Here is a 17,507-nt window from a genome sequence, read left to right as displayed (position 1 = left end):
GCAAAGAGAACTGCAAAGGTCATCGTTTCCTTCCATTGTTCTTGGTTCCTTCTCCCTAACAGAAATCAAACAAATCATGTGCAATCAGCACACAAAAGGATATGCAAAACCCAGAGCTATTTTTTTCTAGAAAATAAGAGGTGCTGGAACTGAGTTCCAGTGAGTTCCGGCGGGGGGGAGGGGGGAGAAGAGCCCTGCAAATATCCTCAATGGGCAGGATATATGTCAGGCTCAGAAGTAATGTGCAGCATGAAATACACTTAGGTGCAATGATTTACCAGCTCTGTCGATAGAGCACGAGACTCTTAAATCTCAGGGCTGTGGATTCGAGTCCTGCTTCGCAGGGGGTTGGACTGGATGACCCTCGTTGTCCCTTTCAACCCTACAAGTCTATAATTCTATGACTTCAATAGGCTCAAGTACATGGTGTAGCGGGGGGGAGCTGCTCCCTCCTAGATCAAGTAAAACAATAGAAATACTTAACTGACCAATCACATCGGTCCTGTCCCGTCCCCAACAAAAATCCTGGCTACGCCCATGCTAAAGTACTGTCGTACCTTGGAGCTGGCTGACCTGAATGGAAGAATCCACGACCAGGAAGAAGTGGAGACACAAGAGGATTGGAAGAAATTCAAAGAATATTTAGCTAAATATTGTAATATAAGATAAATTGAAAATTCTTGGAAGTAACAAATAGGCTTAGGGGTAGAATAAGGATAAAGGTAAAGGTAAAGGGACCCCTGACCATTAGGTCCAGTCGTGACCGACTCTGGGGTTGCAGTGCTCATCTCACTTTATTGGCCGAGGGAGCCAGCGTTTGTCCGCAGACAGGTCATGTGGCCAGCATGACTAGGCCACTTCTGGTGAACCAGAGCAGCACACGGAAACGCCGTTTACCTTCCCGCCGGTATTTATCTACTTGCACTTTGACGTGCTTTCGAACTGCTAGGTTGGCAGAAGCTGGGACCGAACAACGGGCGCTCACCCCGTTGCGGGGATTCGAACCGCCAACCTTCTGATCAGCAAGTCCTAGGCTCTGTGGTTTCGCCCACAGCGCCACCCGTGGGAATAAGGATATGTGGTAGTAAATATTAAGGATTAGAATATTAATAAAGGAGAAGAGGTTAGTAAATGAAAGGAGTTTATATTATTAGAAATATGAACTTGGAGAACTATTATAAAGGCGATATAATGAAATTCAGTTAGAGGGGATTCGAGCAAGTCAGTTATCAATGTGAGGAAAGTTGGATATTTGAAGAGATATTATTTTTTCTTTGCTTTTTTGTATGTTTAGTTTGTTAATGTGTGGTGTGTTTCTTTTTTCTTTGTTGCGTATTGTGTTACTTTTGTGATAAATGTTGAAAAGCTATTTAAAAAAAATGGGGGGGAAAGTACAGTCATACCTTGGAATCCGTTCCAGAAGTCCAAATTTTGACTTCCAAAATGTTCAGAAACCAAGGCGTGGCTTCCAATTGGCTGCAGGAAACTCCTGCAGCCAATCGGAAGCTGCGCCGGACGTTCGGGTCCAAAGAACGTCTGCAAACCAGAACAGTCGCTTCCGGGTTTGCGGCGTTTGGGAGCCAAAAATGTTTGAGTCGCAAGGCGTTCGACTTCCGAGGTACAGATGGCTGTATACCTAACTCGTCCAAAGGACTAAGATGGAAACCTCTGCGGCCGGAAACTTTCTGGGCTGCACTGTGTAGATGTGACAGATCGATGTCTTGCCTCGGAAAGCCGAGAAACTGAAACTGAATCTAGACTAGACGGAAGGGCTGTTGGTGGGCGGCCCTCAGACCGGATGGTTGCGATGTGTCGCCTGCTCTGGATGGGGTTACATTCCCTCGGAAGGAGCAGGTATGTCGCTCAGGGATATTTGTGAATTCATTTGTGTCACTCGAGACTCAAGTGGACTCAAGATTGAAAAAAAAGAAAATTGGAAATTATTTATATATGCAACAACAGTGGCAAGAATTACAGTGGTACCTCTGGTTGCGAACGGGATCCGTGCTGCACCCCATAGTCGCCTTAACCTTAGACTTAGTCGCCTTAACCTTAGACTGGACTTAACCATCCAGGGGTCCTTTACCTTTACCTTTATTTACCTATTACCTGAAGGAGCGTCTCCACCCCCATCGTTCTGCCAGGACACTGTGGTCCAACTCCGAGGGCCTCCTGGCGGTTCCCTCGCTGCGAGAAGCCAAGTTACAGGGAACCAGGCAGAGGGCCTTCTCGGTAGTGGCGCCCGCCCTGTGGAACGCCCTCCCACCAGATGTCAAAGAGAAAAACAACTACCAGACTTTTAATAGACATCTGAAGGCAACCCTGTTTAGAGAAGCTTTTAAGGTTTAATAAACTACTGTATTTTAATATTCTGTTGGAAGCCGCCCAGAGTGGCTGGGGAAACCCAGCCAGATGGGCGGGGTATAAATAATAAAAATTATTATTATTATTATTATTATTATTATTATTATTATTATTGAATAGGACATTCCTATTTTCTTCGGAGAAATGTTGGGAGGGTATGCAATAACTGGACGCGGGTGGCGCTGTGGGTTAAACCACAGAGCCTAGGACTTGCCAATCAGAAGGTCAGTGGTTTGAATCCCTGCGATGGGGTGAACTCCGGTTGCTTGGTGCCTGCTCCTGGAAACCTAGCAGTTTGAAAGCACCTCAAAGTGCAAGTAGATAAATAGGTACGGCTCCAGCGGGAAGGTAAATGGCGTTTCCGTGCGCTGCTCTGGTTCGCCAGAAGCGGCTTAGTCATGCTGGCCACATGACCCGGAAGCTGTATGCCGGCTCCCTCGGCCAATAAAGCGAGATGAGCGCTGCAACCCCAGAGTCGGTCATGACTGGACCTAATGGTCAGGGGTCCCTTTACCTTTTTATGCAATAACTAGTGGTGAATCTCCAAGCTTTGGGGCAGCGGTCTCTCCTAGCCCCACCTGGAAATGCCAAATCTGGAACCTTGTGTACGGGAAAGCAGTTGCGCTGCCCCTTCCCCTGTGACTCAGCCATAGCCCTTCCCTTAGGGGAGAGGGGTTTCTTAACCCTTTCCCCTGGAGCTGTTCTTTCCTGCCTAAAACCACCAGCCTCCGAGCTGCTTTGAGCCCCGCTGTGGTAGGAAACATACATAGGTACACACGTCTTTTCCACAGTGAGGAGAAGACGTCTGTGGGCATGTGCGATTTTCAGTGGTGGTGATGGTGGGAAAGGAGGCTGGGAGGTAAGGGTTTAGAAGCTCCTCTCCCTCTTCCTGTGCCAATCTTCCACTTCAGATTGCAACCTCGGGGGCTGCAGAAAAATGGAACCACGCAACTATAGGTAACATATTGTGTCATGCTTAGCAAGTATGTGGTTTGGAGGTGTTGTCTCCCTCCCACCAGTCATTTCTCCCCAGCAAGCACACGGAACAACTGAAAAGCGCTGCATTTTGTGGAGAAGTGTTATTACAAAGCTCTCCGCAAACGCGTGCCTTTCATTGTTTTAAATCTGAAGCGCCGGTTTTGTTAAAGCCGACCCAGAAAAACTTAATTGTCCTGCAACAACAATCCAAAAGGAAAATCACCGGGGATTCCCAGGGGTGCCACGGGCTGCCTTTTCTATAACTACAGTGGTACCTCAGGTTACATACACTTCAGGTTACAGACTCCGCCAACCCAGAAATATAACCTCAGCAGCAGGAGGCCCCATTAGCTAAAGTGGTGCTTCAGGTTAAGAACAGTTTCATGTTAAGAACGGACCTCCGGAACGAATTAAGTACTTACCCCAAGGTACCACTGTATTTAACAAATGGTTATAGATCTATAGATCCATCCATAGATCTTCAACCACAGAGCCTAGGACTTGCCAATCAGAAGGTTGGCGGTTTGAATGCCCACGACGGGGTGAGCTCCCGTTGCTCGGTCCTTGCTCCTGCCAACCTAGCAGTTCGAAAGCACGTCAAGTAGATAAATAGGTACCGCTCTGGCGGGAAAGTAAAAGGTGTTTCTGTGCACTGCTCTGGTTCGGCAGAAGCGGCTTAGTCATGCTGGCCACATGACCCGAAAGCTGTACGCCGGCTCCCTCAGCCAATAAAGCGAGATGAGCGCCGCAACCCCAGAGTCGGCCACGACTGGACCTAATGGTCAGGGGTCCCTTTACCTTTATCTTTTTAGCTTCCTGTGTCAAGGTGATTGCCTTGGTGATGGGCCATTAAGAGAACAAAGGAGAGGGGGCTCTGTGCTAGACGTCAGAGTTAGAAGGACAAAGCCTAGGTTGGGAGTTGGCAGTGATGTGGGCCAGATGTAAAGCCGCAAGCCGGAAGAAGACAGGCAGAGCCATGCTTGATTTCTGTTTGAATCCAAGGCTACAGCTATAGGAGAAACAAGACAATTTCAGGTTAACCCCTCCATCGTAGAGTCAGGTTGTATATATGTGTAAATAAACCATATATCCTAAAGACACCAGAGTCTCCGCTGTGCCACATTCCAAAAGTAAACATGGACCCTGGGTAAAGTGCCCGGAATCTCACAATAGAGAAGCTCGCTTACTCAAAAATAAAACCAGTTTTGCTTCTAGTTCGTTTGGCACTGTGACCTGAATGCCACATGTGAAACTAGCCTTTGCACATCCCTTTCCATACTCAAGAGGCACAGAGAATGGCTTAAAATTGTCTGGTTTGTGAAAACAAACCAGACAAGCACCAGGCAGGCATGTCCCAAGAGGCAATCTGGCCCCCCTCCTGGGTGCAAATTTGTACAGGTGCGAATTTGTACAGTGCCATCCCAGGAAGCGAGTTTCAATAAGCTCTGATGTGGCTGCAATCCTGCACACTTACCTGGAGTTAAGACTGCTTCTACGCTGGCATCCTTCAGCACCGCTAAGCCGCTTCTCTTCGGCACTTAGCTGAAAGTGGGATGAAAAAAGGCGATCCTCAGAACGCTTCCTATTGGCTAAGACGCTTTTGTAATGTTTACTCAAAGGTCTGCCCTATTCAGCAAAGGCCTCTTCCAGTGTTAAGAAAAATCTACCTACAGTACTTGCAATCTCAGCCTGTTTTATTGCTTCCTGCTGAGTGAGGCTGGGGGATTATGGGTGAACTGCTTAATATCCTTTGAACAGCTTGTCTTAGTTTTCCCTTATTGTCCGTTTCTGGGGGAGTTCATTACAGTGGTACCTCGGGTTAAGTACTTAATTCGTTCCGGAGGTCTGTTCTTAACATGAAACTGTTCTTAACCTGAAGCACCACTTTGGTTAATGAGGCCTCCCGCTGCCGCCGCACCACCGGAGCACGATTTCTATTCTCATCCTGAAGCAAAGTTCTTAACCTGAGGTACTATTTCTGGGTTAGCGGAGTCTGTAACCTGAAGCGTATATAACCTGAAGCGTATGTAACCCAAGGTACCACTGTATATGTGTGTGGATATATAGTATTTTTAGTATATGTGCTGCCAGAGCACAAATCTTATACAGTGGTACCTCTGGTTATGAACTTAATTCGTTCTGGAGGTCCGTACTGAAGCCGAAACCGCTCGTAACATGAGGCGTGTGACTTCCGCTCGCATCCTGGGGCAAAGTTCACAACTGGGAGCATCTACTTCCGGGTTAGTGGAGCTCATAACCCGAAGCGTTCGCAAGGAAGACGGTACGTAACACAAGGTTCCACTGTACACATGCATATTATATACAGTCGTACCTTGGAAGCCGAATATCTTGGCTCCCGAAAAAATCGGCTCCTGAACAATCGAAACCCGGAAATGAGTGTTCTGGTTTCTGAATGATTTTTGGAATCCAAATATCCGGCGCAGCTTCCGATTGGCTGCAAGACGCTCCTGCAGCCAATCGGAAGCCACGCGTTGTTTTTCATACGGTTCTAGGAGTCGAACGGACTCCCGGAACGCATTCTGTTTGATAACTAAGGTACCACTGTATATACGAGATTTTTTTTTCAGCCAGAGCTCACTGGAGCTCAGCTGCAGCACCTCTCAAGTGGGCGCCATTGCCATTCTAAGAGAACAAGGAAAAGTTTACGGTGAGTTCCAGCACCTCTTTTTTTAGAAAAATGACACTACAGTCATACCTCGGGTTGAATGTGCTTCGGGTTGAGCGCATTCGAGTTGCGCTCCACAGCCACCTGGAAGTAACGGAGAGCGTTACTTCCGGGTTTCGCCGCTTGCGCATGCACATACGCTCAAAATGGCGTCACGTGCATGCGCGTCAGCGGCAAAACGCAGCCCACGCATGCACAGATGCGCCGCCGCGTCTTGCGTTGTGTTCAGGATACGAACGGGGCTTCGGAACAGATCCCGTTCGCATCCCGAGGTACCACTGTAGCTAGCTACACATGCGCCTGTTCAGTGAGACATTTGGGCTTTCCCCCCCTTCTCTTAAGTGAATGGGTGGTTTTTAATGAGGGACTGAAAAGGAAAGAGACACATCATTGAAATGAGCGCCCTGGATAGTCGCCTTTCGAACCGCGTTTAGCCCCATGCGCGACAATGGCATCTTTACAAAACCGGAACCGGTCAGACATTTGGAGGCGAGCCAGGATTCGGGAAATCGTTGCAAAGGCGGAAACTCACGACATTGGAAAGGCGGGGCTACAAGGTGGCTGCTGACCTTTCTCTTCTGTTTGGCAGCTGCCCAAAATGAGTGGGAGGGAGGGGGATAAAAAAAAAATAAGGGAGGGGAATAACTTTCATTTCAGGAACAAAATAAAAAAATTCCTTCCAGTAGCACCTTAAAGACCAGCTAAGTTTGATACTGGTATGAGCTTTCGTGTGCATGCACACTTCTTCAGATAGTTTCAGGGAACCCCTAAGCAAAGACCACATCCCACTCTCACCTTAATTGTCCCACCCAACAAGCCGCTCCTCTTCTGTATATTTTACTCGACAGTAAAGCTTCTGCCCCCAGTTTGATAAACTCTACTCCCAAGGAAAAGCCGACCGCCTTGCAACAAGCTCCTACTACATTTACTATGAAACCGTCGGGTCCAGTAAAGTTCTACAGGGCTAAATCCAACCTTAGGCGTACTTACTCACGAGGAAGCCCCGTTGCACTCAATGGGGGGGGGGGAAACACCTGACTTCCAGATACACAGAGACAGGACCGGGCTGCAGCCGGGCGCAACCTCCCTGCTGGTTTCCATTGCGCATTCGCTCCGAAGCAAATCCCACCCGGCTCTCCGCTGCTCCGCTCCCCCAAGCGCGCGTTGCTTCCGGCGGAGGAGGGCTGCGGCCGCGCAGTGCGATCCGCGTCCTCCTCCTACACACGTTCATCGGCAAGCCAGCGTCGAGTGGGGCTGCCCCCGCTTTCTATTAAAAACCGCCCTGAGAAATTCAGGAAGGGATTTTTGTCCAGTGCCAAATTGCCAAGAGCTCATTTCGCCCCCATGCATTTGATGACGGCTCCTGATTTTTTAAAAGTGCAACAAGGAGGAGGCGTGACGGTAGCTGAATGGAGGGGGGGGCTTTCTTTTGGGGGTTGAGGTTTTTCCCCCCTCCCATAAACTGGAGTGCTTGCTTTGCCCCCGCGCGTAGCGTTGCCACCTGTGATTGTCTCCTGTTTCAGTGCAAAATGCTGCGTCCTGTATTGATAGTTTTGTTTTACATATTCCAAGTCTTCTCTCTATGTGTCTGTCTGCCAAGTTAGGGATCCTCTCCAAATGCGTGTTTGAAAGGTCATGTATTTAAGCTCTGGGTAGCCAAGGACAGACAGATTTATAAATTCATGTGTATGTTTGTGTGACAAATTCCAGAGGGACCATTTTGTTAGGCTGCAATTATGGGCATAGCCAGAATTTATTTGGGGGTGGGACAAACCTGGACAGCATCTTAAAAAGCAGAGACATCACCTTGCCAACAAAGGTCCGTATAGTAAAAGCTATGGTTTTCCCAGTAGTGATGTATGGAAGTGAGAGCTGGACCATAAAGAAGGCTGATCGCCAAAGAATTGGTGCTTTTGAATTATGGTGCTAGGGGAGACTCTTGAGAGTCCCATGGACTGCAAGAAGATCAAACGTATTCTAGCCCTGAGTGCTCACTGGAAGGACAGACCGTGAAGCTGAGGCTCCAATACTTTGGCCACCTCATGAGAAGAGACGACTCCCTGGAAAAGACCCTGATGTTGGGAAAGATGGAGGGCACAAGGAGAAGGGGACGACAGAGGACGAGATGGTTGGATAGAGTTCTAGAAGCTACCAGCATGAGTTTGACTAAACTGTGGGAGGCAGTGGAAGACAGGAGTGCCCGGCGTGCTCTGGTCCATGGGGTCACGAAGAGTCAGACACGACTAAACGACTAAACAACAACAACATTTGGGGGTGGGAGTGGCAGGCTTTATGTTAGGGGGAGGCAGAACCGAGTTATCTGTGATGCAGCTGGTCAGTTAAGTATTTTTATTTCTTTATTTACTTGATGGAGGGGGCAGCTGCCTCCTCTGCACCCCCCTGGCTCGCTTATGGCTGCAGTGGATTGCTCTGAGGTCACTTCGGCACCAGATTATTTTTTTTAAAAATTGTCCCTGTCCTGTATTTTGCATGAACAGAGGTGGCTACCCTACCGGGGCCTCACGGCATACTTGCACCAGTGCACTGACATTGCAGGTGTTGTAAACAAAAATTGCCCTTTTCCCTTATGGGGTATCCAAGAGCCCATATAGAGTCCTTACATAGGTTCCCTATTGGTAGGAGAGAATAACAGAGGCCAACCAGAGAATATTGAGAAGCAAAGCAGCTAGTAAGCTTGATCTTTATTGAACTGTTGCAACAGGGTGCTCCCCTCACCCGCAGGAAAGGAGGAGGAACCCAGAAAAATGGCGCACAAGGCCTTAAAAGACTTTTGAAATTGCCACCCTGTAGATCAAGACCACCCCCAGACACATCATACATACATCACAGAAGGAATGTAACTTAAGACCACCCCTCAGATACATCATACCTACATCACAAAAAAGGCGGTCTAAAACAGAAATTTTGAATGTTGTTTTTCTCCTGTCGTTTTTCTCCTGCCTGGCAGGTTACTTGATTGGGTTGCCAGGCCAGTCTTTTGTAATGATAAATACTTAGTTCCTGGGCCATGTCACAGGCTCACACCCTATTCAAACACAGACATACCCTTAAGACAGGATTTGTGAGGAAAGAGACAATGGAGAGGTTTCCCACTTTGACCTTGCAGAGAAAACATTTGCTCAGTTTAGGAATCAAAATGGTTCCAGGTCGGTCTTCCTGTGCTGATCTATGTACGTGCTTGGTTGGTACACTTATGAACATTACCATATACAGTGGTACCTCGGGTTAAGTACTTAATTCGTTCCGGAGGTCCGTACTTAACCTGAAACTGTGCTTAACCTTAACTTTAGCTAATGGGGCCTCCCGCTGCTGCCGCGCCGCAGCTGCGCAATTTCTGTTCTGATTCTGAAGCAAAATTCTTAACCTGAAGCACTATTTCTGGGTTAGTGGAGTCTGTAACCTGAAGCGTATGTAACCCGAGGTACCACTGTATCTAAGGCCATAAAATTCCTATCAACCAGGCGGGCCGGCGGCGTTGCAAGGCTGCGCTCCCTGCCCCTCTTTTCCCACTGGGGGCAAAGGCCGCGGCGCTGCTCCCCTCCCCCGGCAGCCCCAGCCAGCCCCACCCGGCTCCGTGGCAACGCCGCGCATTGCTCCGGCGCGCAGTGCGGGGGAGCCTCGCGCGTCCTTGGGCGTGTAGTATTTTGGGTTCGGAGGCGTCTATTTTTAGCCCCATTGATGGCTGGGATTCCGACGACGTCAACGGAGCCCGGCCTTGACGTCACGGAGGCTCCTTCCAAGCCGGGGCGGGGAGGCGGGGTTTGCAGAAAGTCAAGCGGCGCACGGATGGAGGGCGAGCAGCCGGGGCGAGCGCGCAGGGGGCGGGAGGCGGCGGCGGCGGAGAAGAAGGGGGTCAGGGACCCATCGCGTGGGTGGGGGGCGCGCTGGGGGCTCGGCATGGCTCCGGAGGCCGCGGCCCAGATCCCAACACCGGACTGCCCGCCTGGGGAAGAGCGCGGAGAGCGGGGGAAGCAGGGGTGCCAATGGAGGACCGCCAGCGACAGCCAGGTGAGATGTGGGGAAGAGGCGCGTCGGTGGTGGGGAAGATCGATTTTCCTTTCTCTCTCGGAAGCATAGGAACCAACTCCTAGGGAAGGAGATCCCTTGCGCCCTCCCCGCAATAAAATATTTGAGGGGGCCACCTCCCCAAAAAGTTGATGGGCATTGACATTAAAATAGTCCCTTGTGATCGATTATGTGGGGCAGAGCTCACCTGCCCCCCACTCAGTATTTTGTTCAAGTTGGCACCATGGGCGTATCTAGGGAGGCGGGGGGACGACAGCTGCCCCTCCCCTAAATCAAGTAGATACATAAAATACTTAACTAACTGAGCAATTGCCTCGCAGGTAGCTTGGTTCGGCTCCCCTAACATAAATCCTGCCCCCCCCCCGCAACATAAATCCTGGCTACACCTATGGGTGGCAGCCCTGCTGGGAAGGCAAAGCAATGCCTGGCTACATAGAAGTAAATCCCACTGTTTTCTGTGGGGTTTACTCCTAGGTACCTGCAATGGCGTTTTAGAAAACCTACATAAGGAGTGGTTTAGTTGATCATAGTTTTTAATATCTCCGGGTTCTACTGAGAGATCTCCTGCATAAAGCTGCCATTCTTTCCTACAGTGAGCAGGTATTATTGTAGGGCAGCCCAACCATAGCTGTCAACGTTTCCCTTTTCTTAAGGGAAATTCCCTTATTCCGAATAGAATTCCTCGCAAGAAAAGGGAGAAGTTGACAGCTATGAGCCCAACCATTCTCACTTGAATAACAATATATGGGCTATTAGAAGGGTTCTGACCAGCTGATGACTTCTGTATCATTTTTCTTTCTCCTTGGAGTTGGCAAAGGCCAGGCTAGTTCTGGTCTTGCTTTTCTACAAGATTGTTCCAATTAAGGCGGGGATCCCCCCCATTCCAGTAAGTGAGCTGAATTGCAAATTGAGATGTTTTCAGTCATTGTAGATCTTCATGCAGTTTGGCACTCTGTATCCCACCTTGGCATAACAAAACACAACCCCTCTTCTGGAGCTGGGCACATATGTCGGAGTGGCCTGCATACTCTGCATTCCACTGGATAGTAGTGTGGGTGTCTAGACTTGTGTTTGGAGTGAAATGAAGATGCTAATTTTGTTTGCATAATGGAAATTTCCTGGGCTACTAAAGATTTTGTATTGGCGAACGTGCTGCTTCACAGAGGAGTGGTCACTCTCAAATACATATGCATAGGAACGAACCTAACACTATAATCTTCAGTATGTTTACTTGAAGGTAGGTCCCACTGAGTTCAGTAGCATATATGCCAAAGCATTCATGTTTAGGATTGAAGCCTTTGAACATCACTGTATATGTTGCAGTGGGGGGGGGGGGAGAAATATTTGCTTGGCTGGCAAATGAAGTATTTTTTTCTGTTGCTTCTTCCTCTTGCTAGAGCCTCAGTGCTGATTGCTACATGGACAGCCTAACAAAGCCTTGACAATGCTTCAAAAAAAAATATTTTTTAAAAAATGTGGTTGTCCCCAGCAGGATAAACCATTTCGTGCTATATTTTTTCCCTCCGTCATATAGATTTCCTTGAGAATTAAGATGGACTGTATGTGTTTGCGTATCTGTAATCACACTGGCTAAGCATGAAGTGTGGTTTTTCTCATAGAATAAATTTAGTTATTAAAAAACAAACCAAGCCCCTAGTACTTGCTGATGCGAAGTTAAGCCAGAAATTGTATGAGCACGGTCGTGTGTGTGTGTTGGGCAGTGGGCATTTCGTGTTTAGTGTAGCTCCTTCCTGTGGAAATGCTGTCTGAACTCACTTTGTTAACTGGTTAACTTCTAGCTGCCTTGGATGCCAAGGTGGGGCATAAGTTTAAGAAATAAATAACCTAAATACTGCCTCTTTCCACTTGGTGCACGTACATACTGCCCTAGATATGGGCTTCAGAAAGTTATGAGATTCCTCTCTCTGTGTGTGTCTCTGTGTGTTTCTCCCTTTCTCTTTCTTTTCCTCTCTCGCAGGCCTCTCACCTTTTGAAACTCGCTGAAGCACTGACAAAGGCCTAGAGAGTACGCCTTTTGTCTGGATAGGATAGTGACTTGGCTCAGAGCAAGTGTTGTTAGTGATGTGCTTCTCCTTTGCGACTGCACCGCAGGGAACTCTTTCCTGGATGTCAGATGGGCACACACCCCTTTGGGTGACTTGTGATCTCAGTCATATTTGCCCATCAGTTGGGCACCGTGATGTACCCAGTTTTTAAGGGGTAATCCATTCGAGAGCTCAATCAGGCGTTTTTTTGGTAGCCTAGTGTTGTCCATCTGTTGAATTCTAAACCAATAGCAGAGGATTCTTTGATCTGTTTGGCTCTCTATGCTCAACATGCGAGTTTCCAACCTGACCATGGCAGATTGCACGTCTTTGGGTAAACCTAAAAGGACTCTTAAAAAATAATTCTGTGGGGGTTCCGAACCAGAGACCTTTGAGGTACCCCAAACCTCTGCACCATATAAAATCTGGGCCGTTGTTTTTGCTTTATACACAGATAGAGCTGGGTTAACCAGATTTCCACCTTTACAAGCAGCGAATTTCAAAATAGCTTTTGCTGATTTAAAGGCTTGCAATTTAATATTGGACTTGTGTAAAATACCTTGATCTGGCTGCCCCAGTGCCCACTCTGTGGCTGGCTCTTTCTGTTGCATGCTGCCTTTTGGTAGGCCAGCGATAGCAGATCTGTGGGCTTAGCGATGTTGCTAAACTCCAGTTCCCATCAGCTCCAGCCGGGATGGCCCATGGTTGGGGATGATGGGGGTTGTAGTCCAATTGGTGTTTGATCCTTGCCCGCAGGTCATGAAAATGGAACTTCAGTTACCGTATTTTTCGCTCTATAAGACGCACCAGACCATAAGTTGCACCTAGTTTTTGGAAGAGGAAAACAAGAAAAAAAATATTCTGAATCTCAGAAGCCAGAACAACAAGAGGGATCACTGCGCAATGAAAGCAGCGAGCCCTCTTGCTGTTCTGGCTTCTGGGATAGCTGCGCAGCCTGCATTCACTCCATAAGACGCACACACATTTCCCCTTACTTTTTAGGAGGGAAAAAGTGAGTCTTATAGAGCAAAAAATACGGTACTTAGGAGGTCCCCTGCCCTGCATCTTGAATGTCTGGTAGTACCTGACCTCCTCCTGGGTTGCGATGGAGCATTGTCTTTTCATTTGGTTAGGGTTGCCATATTTCAAAAAGTGAAAATCCGGGTGCAAAAGTTGTTGAGATCTTTTTTGGGCAAAGTTGTTGAGCTTTTCCCATATATGTCCAGGAAATTCCAGAGGTATGGCAGCCCTACATTTGGTGTTTCGGTGCAGATAGCAATGAAAGGTGTTGGCATACGGCAGAGCGGCCTCCCTGCTCTGTTCAAGAAAGGGAGACATTGTGCGCATGGCAATTCCGCTTGCACAACTCCAAGTAGGAATTTGGGCCTCGTGATTAATTTGGCACCTCTGGGTAACTGACTCAAGTAGCATTGTTTCAGATCACCTCCCATTGTTGATGATGTTCAACATTTCTCCCATGAAAATAGGGATGACCTCTTCCATAAGAATAATAACGATGATGATAATAGTGATTTTATTATTTATACCCCACCCATCTACTGGGTTGCCCCAGCCACTCTGGGCCTCTTCTAACATACATAAAAGCATAATAAAACATTAAACAAACTTCCCTGTACAGAGCTGCCTCCAGATGTCTTCTAAAGGTTGTATAGTTCCTTGTCTTGGGGGTTGCATAATTCCATGCCCTCTGGTGAAAATAGTGATGTCCTAAGGAAAAGTGGGATATTCTGGGATCAAATCAGGGTCTGGGAGTGTGCCTTAATTGTGCATGTATGTACTTGGAATTCAGGCTTTTAATGTGATTTGAGTTTGGTCAGTTTGAGACCAGCAGCACTTTTGATGGACGCTGAAAACGCTGCAACGTCTGGCCTTCAGTCCTGGCGAAACAAGCTCTTTCATAACTGTGCTAAAACAGTCACCAGCCTGCTCAATTGCATCAGGGTTGCTGTGTGTGTTTTTTTTATTCCGGCACCAGCCAGCCATTCTGGGACTCCCAAATGCTTTCCCCCAGCTTTGGCTAGAAAGTGACGTTTTTAGGAGGTCAACTAGGGAGGGGAAGGGAAAGATTCCTGGTTTAGAAGGGATTCCCCACATGGCCTATATATGGCTCTTGGCGTGTTCTTCCAAGACCTGCTGACGCGAGCCGCTGCCTGTCCAGCTGCTGACGTCCAGCGGTGGGTGGGACAGCCCTTACGCTTTCTCTGACGCCGCTGTGGGCTTGGCTTCCTCTGAAACACAAACATGCGTGCATTCAGCGCTCTGCCTGCCAAACCCCACTAAGCAGTTCCCGGCCCGGCCCCTGATGATTGAAACCAGCTGTGGGCTGCTGCCCTCCACCGCCACCGCTGGCCGCCTGCCAGATGGCTCCTCTTGGCCAAGGTGTTCGCTACACCTGCAGCTTTGCTTCAGATGAAAGAGGGAGAGAGCGAGGGACGACAGCAAGGAACACCAGTCCGGCTCCCGTGCGATCAAAGGCAACACTCCTTTCAGACAGCAAATAACCTAACCTATGGAACTTTCTGTTACGGGTGAGTCACACTTCGAAGCAAGAATTCCTTTTGCCGGAGGGAACCCAGGAACTAATTGTGGCTACAAGCCTTCTGAGTGTAATAAGACTGATGCTCTTTAGATAGAAGGGCTGAGTTTTTGCCTGGAAAGGAGCTGATGGTTCCATCCACGATTTTATCAAGCTCCATTTTTACTTTTTTGCTTGGTTGTGAGTCACGGGTGTTTTTTGCAAATAGAAACTGCCTTAAACAGTTCAGCCAATTAAAATGAGCTGCAGGGAGTGTGCAGGAGAACTATTTACCCTGGAATAAATAATTATGCTAACTGGTTTTTTTATCCAGCGCAGCGGTATTAAAGGGCCCATTCTCCACTCTGCCAAGGGATGCCCAAGGAGCAAGGATGTTAGTTTGGGTCATTGGTGGTGGTTGCCCTGATCTGAGATAAAGGGACCCCTGACCATTAGGTCCAGTCGTGGCCGACTCTGGGGTTGCGGCGCTCATCTCGCTTTACTGGCCGAGCGAGCCAGCGTACAGCTTCCGGGTCATGTGGCCAGCATGACTAAGCCGCTTCTGGCGAACCAGAGCAGCACACGGAAACACCGTTTACCTTCCTGCCAGAGCGGTACCTATTTATCTACTTGCATTTTGATGTGCTTTTGAACTGCTAGGTTGGCAGGAGCTGGGACCGAGCAACGGGAGCTCACCCCATCGCGGGGATTCGAACCGCTGACCTTCTGATCGGCAAGTCCTAGGCTCTGTGGTTTAACCCACAGCGCCACCCGCTTAAAGGAGGGGTGAAGAACTTGCAGCTCTCCAAATGTTGTTGGACTACAGTTCCCATTATCCCTGACCATCTGGCCAGGGCTGATTGGAGTTGGAGTCCACCAGCAATCCAGATATCAACATTAGACTATGAGACTATTCCCCCCACCCACCCTTCAACCAGACCTGAGCAAATAGGAAAGATCAACAGTTTAGCCGCCCTGATTATGTGAGAGGGGATGGGTACAATTACGGCGAAGGATGTATGGTTTCCTAAACACAAGACGGCCTTTATTGCAAATCCGGACTCTTCCTCTTAACGGTGTTGCTTTTCTTGGAAGTTCTCTCCAAAACCCAGTTTGACATGTTCGTACACTTTGTCCTCAACCTGTGTTCCTGTGCCAGGAAAGATGAATTTACTTTCTGCCAATCAAAATGCTTACGGCAGGACTCCCTGGATACATGTGCCGCAGGTGTACATTGCCTAAGGGAAGGGAACTTCCTGAACAATAAAGAAGTCATTTGCGGTCAGGATTCTTTGGAGAAGGCCTCTCTTCTTTAGTTTTTCCTTCTGTAGAAGCGGAGAGAACTATCTCCTGCTTCTCCCCAGACAGGTTTAAGAGGCTCCTCTCCTTCAATGATGGGCTTTACATACTGACTTCAGTTCTGACTCCGCCACAAAGTTTCCCCGTGAGCACAGAACCGCCAACGTCAAAATAATTTTGCTTCCTGGAGAGACTTTACCAGAGTTTTGTCATGAATCTGTTGAAGCGGTGGGCTGGGCGATTCAAGATTCACTGGCCTGGATTGAATCTAACAGATATACAGGCCCAGTGACTGATCAGAGAGAGAACGTTAGATAAAGCACAATTGCTGAAACTAAGCACGTCACAAATGTGTACTAACCTAGAAGGGAGAAGCGCTGGGTGCCACCTGTAAGAAACCAGGATACAGATAAATTCCTCCTCAGATAACATGAACCTAAAATCTAGGATCCAGCTATTTTACTTAACTTGCTGGCATTAATTTATTTATCGTATTTGTATCCCAATTTTCTTCCAAGGGCCTTGGGGTGGCAAATGAAGGATGTACAGTGGTACCTCAGGTTAAGTACTTAATTCGTTCCGGAGGTCCATACTTAACCTGAAACTATTCTTAACCTGAAGCACCACTTTAGCTAATGGGGCCTCCTACTGCCGCCGCGCCGCCAGAGCACGATTTCTGTTCTCATCCTGAAGCAAAGTTCTTAACCTGAAGCACTATTTCTGGGTTAGCGGAGTCTGTAACCTGAAGCGTATGTAACCTGAGGTACCACTGTACTTGTTGCATCCTAAAAACCAGCTTTGCAAATTAGACCAAGCTGAAAGTCCATGATTGGCCCGAGATTGTGAAATCTGCTTTGTTGCTGAATGGCGTTCCGACCCTGGCTGTCCCGAGTCCTTGCGGTGTTCCTGTGACACTCCTTGCACACAGGACTTTGTATCTGCCTGCTACGCCTGTCTTGAGGAGGTAAAAGGCCTACGTCAGCCTTTCTCAACCTGTGGGTCCCCAGAAGTTGTTGAACTACAACTCCCATCACCCCTAGCTAGCAAGGCCGGAGCTCAGGGATGATGGGAGTTGTAGTCCAACAACATCTGGGGACCCACAGGTTGAGAACCGCTGGCCTAGGGCCTCAGCTTGTTTAGTTACCCAGCTTTGAGGTCTTCATCAGAGAGAGGCACCACCTACAAACCTGGTAATGTTTCTCTCCTTAGAAGTTTCTGTACCCTCTCGAATATCCTGCAACACCAGCCAGGAACTCAGAGCCTCTTGCAACATTCTTGTCTAGAACACTCAGTTAGCAGGCTAGGAGGACTTTGTACCTTTTGTTAATCCGGTTTGCACCTGGGCTGCGGGGAGGGGGCACAATCTCCCACTTTCCAGCTGTTCTCTTCAGTCCCAAAGCACAATGCGCAATATCGGATCGCGCCTAGTCGGGGTTTCTGTAAAATGAGATGCCACTGGGCAGAACAGAATGCCAGGGACCTTGTTCTGCCTGGGGACAGAGTAGCTTTTGTGCGTTAGAATCCAGGAATTGCACAGCGCATCTCCATCTCG

At 48.4% G+C, this 17,507-nt stretch overlaps 1 protein-coding gene and 1 long non-coding RNA gene across 5 annotated transcripts in view; one reads left to right on the top strand and one right to left on the bottom strand.

The window, feature by feature from the left end:
• The window catches only part of LOC310756006, a 78,896-nt gene extending 71,619 nt beyond the window's left edge, over positions 1-7,277 (bottom strand). For 2 of the 3 annotated variants that reach the window (XR_014544633.1, XR_014544634.1), the window contains exons 1-2: positions 7,019-7,277; positions 4,817-4,884 (exon numbers count right to left, since the gene is read on the bottom strand). This is a non-coding gene — a long non-coding RNA (uncharacterized lncRNA). The remainder of the gene's footprint in view (positions 1-4,816; positions 4,885-7,018) is intronic. The other variant, XR_014544635.1, reaches the window with a different exon arrangement.
• Positions 7,278-9,905: 2,628 nt separating this feature from the next.
• Positions 9,906-17,507, top strand: part of NR4A1 (nuclear receptor subfamily 4 group A member 1) — a 41,094-nt gene continuing 33,492 nt past the window's right edge. Inside the window, exon 1 of one of the 2 annotated variants that reach the window (XM_083599271.1) lies at positions 9,906-10,057. In XM_083599271.1, coding sequence (XP_083455397.1) covers positions 10,033-10,057 — 25 coding nt within the window. In that variant the 5' untranslated portion in view covers positions 9,906-10,032. Of the gene's footprint in view, positions 10,058-14,469; positions 14,670-17,507 lie in introns of those variants that run through there. The other variant, XM_083599272.1, reaches the window with a different exon arrangement.

Source organism: Podarcis filfolensis (genome assembly GCF_964270895.1).
Source record: "Podarcis filfolensis genome assembly, chromosome: 2".
In the NCBI taxonomy this organism is placed as follows: Eukaryota; Metazoa; Chordata; class Lepidosauria; order Squamata; family Lacertidae; genus Podarcis; species Podarcis filfolensis.
The sequence above is the reverse complement of the archived record's forward strand: the minus strand, read 5'-3'. Positions and strand labels throughout refer to the sequence as shown.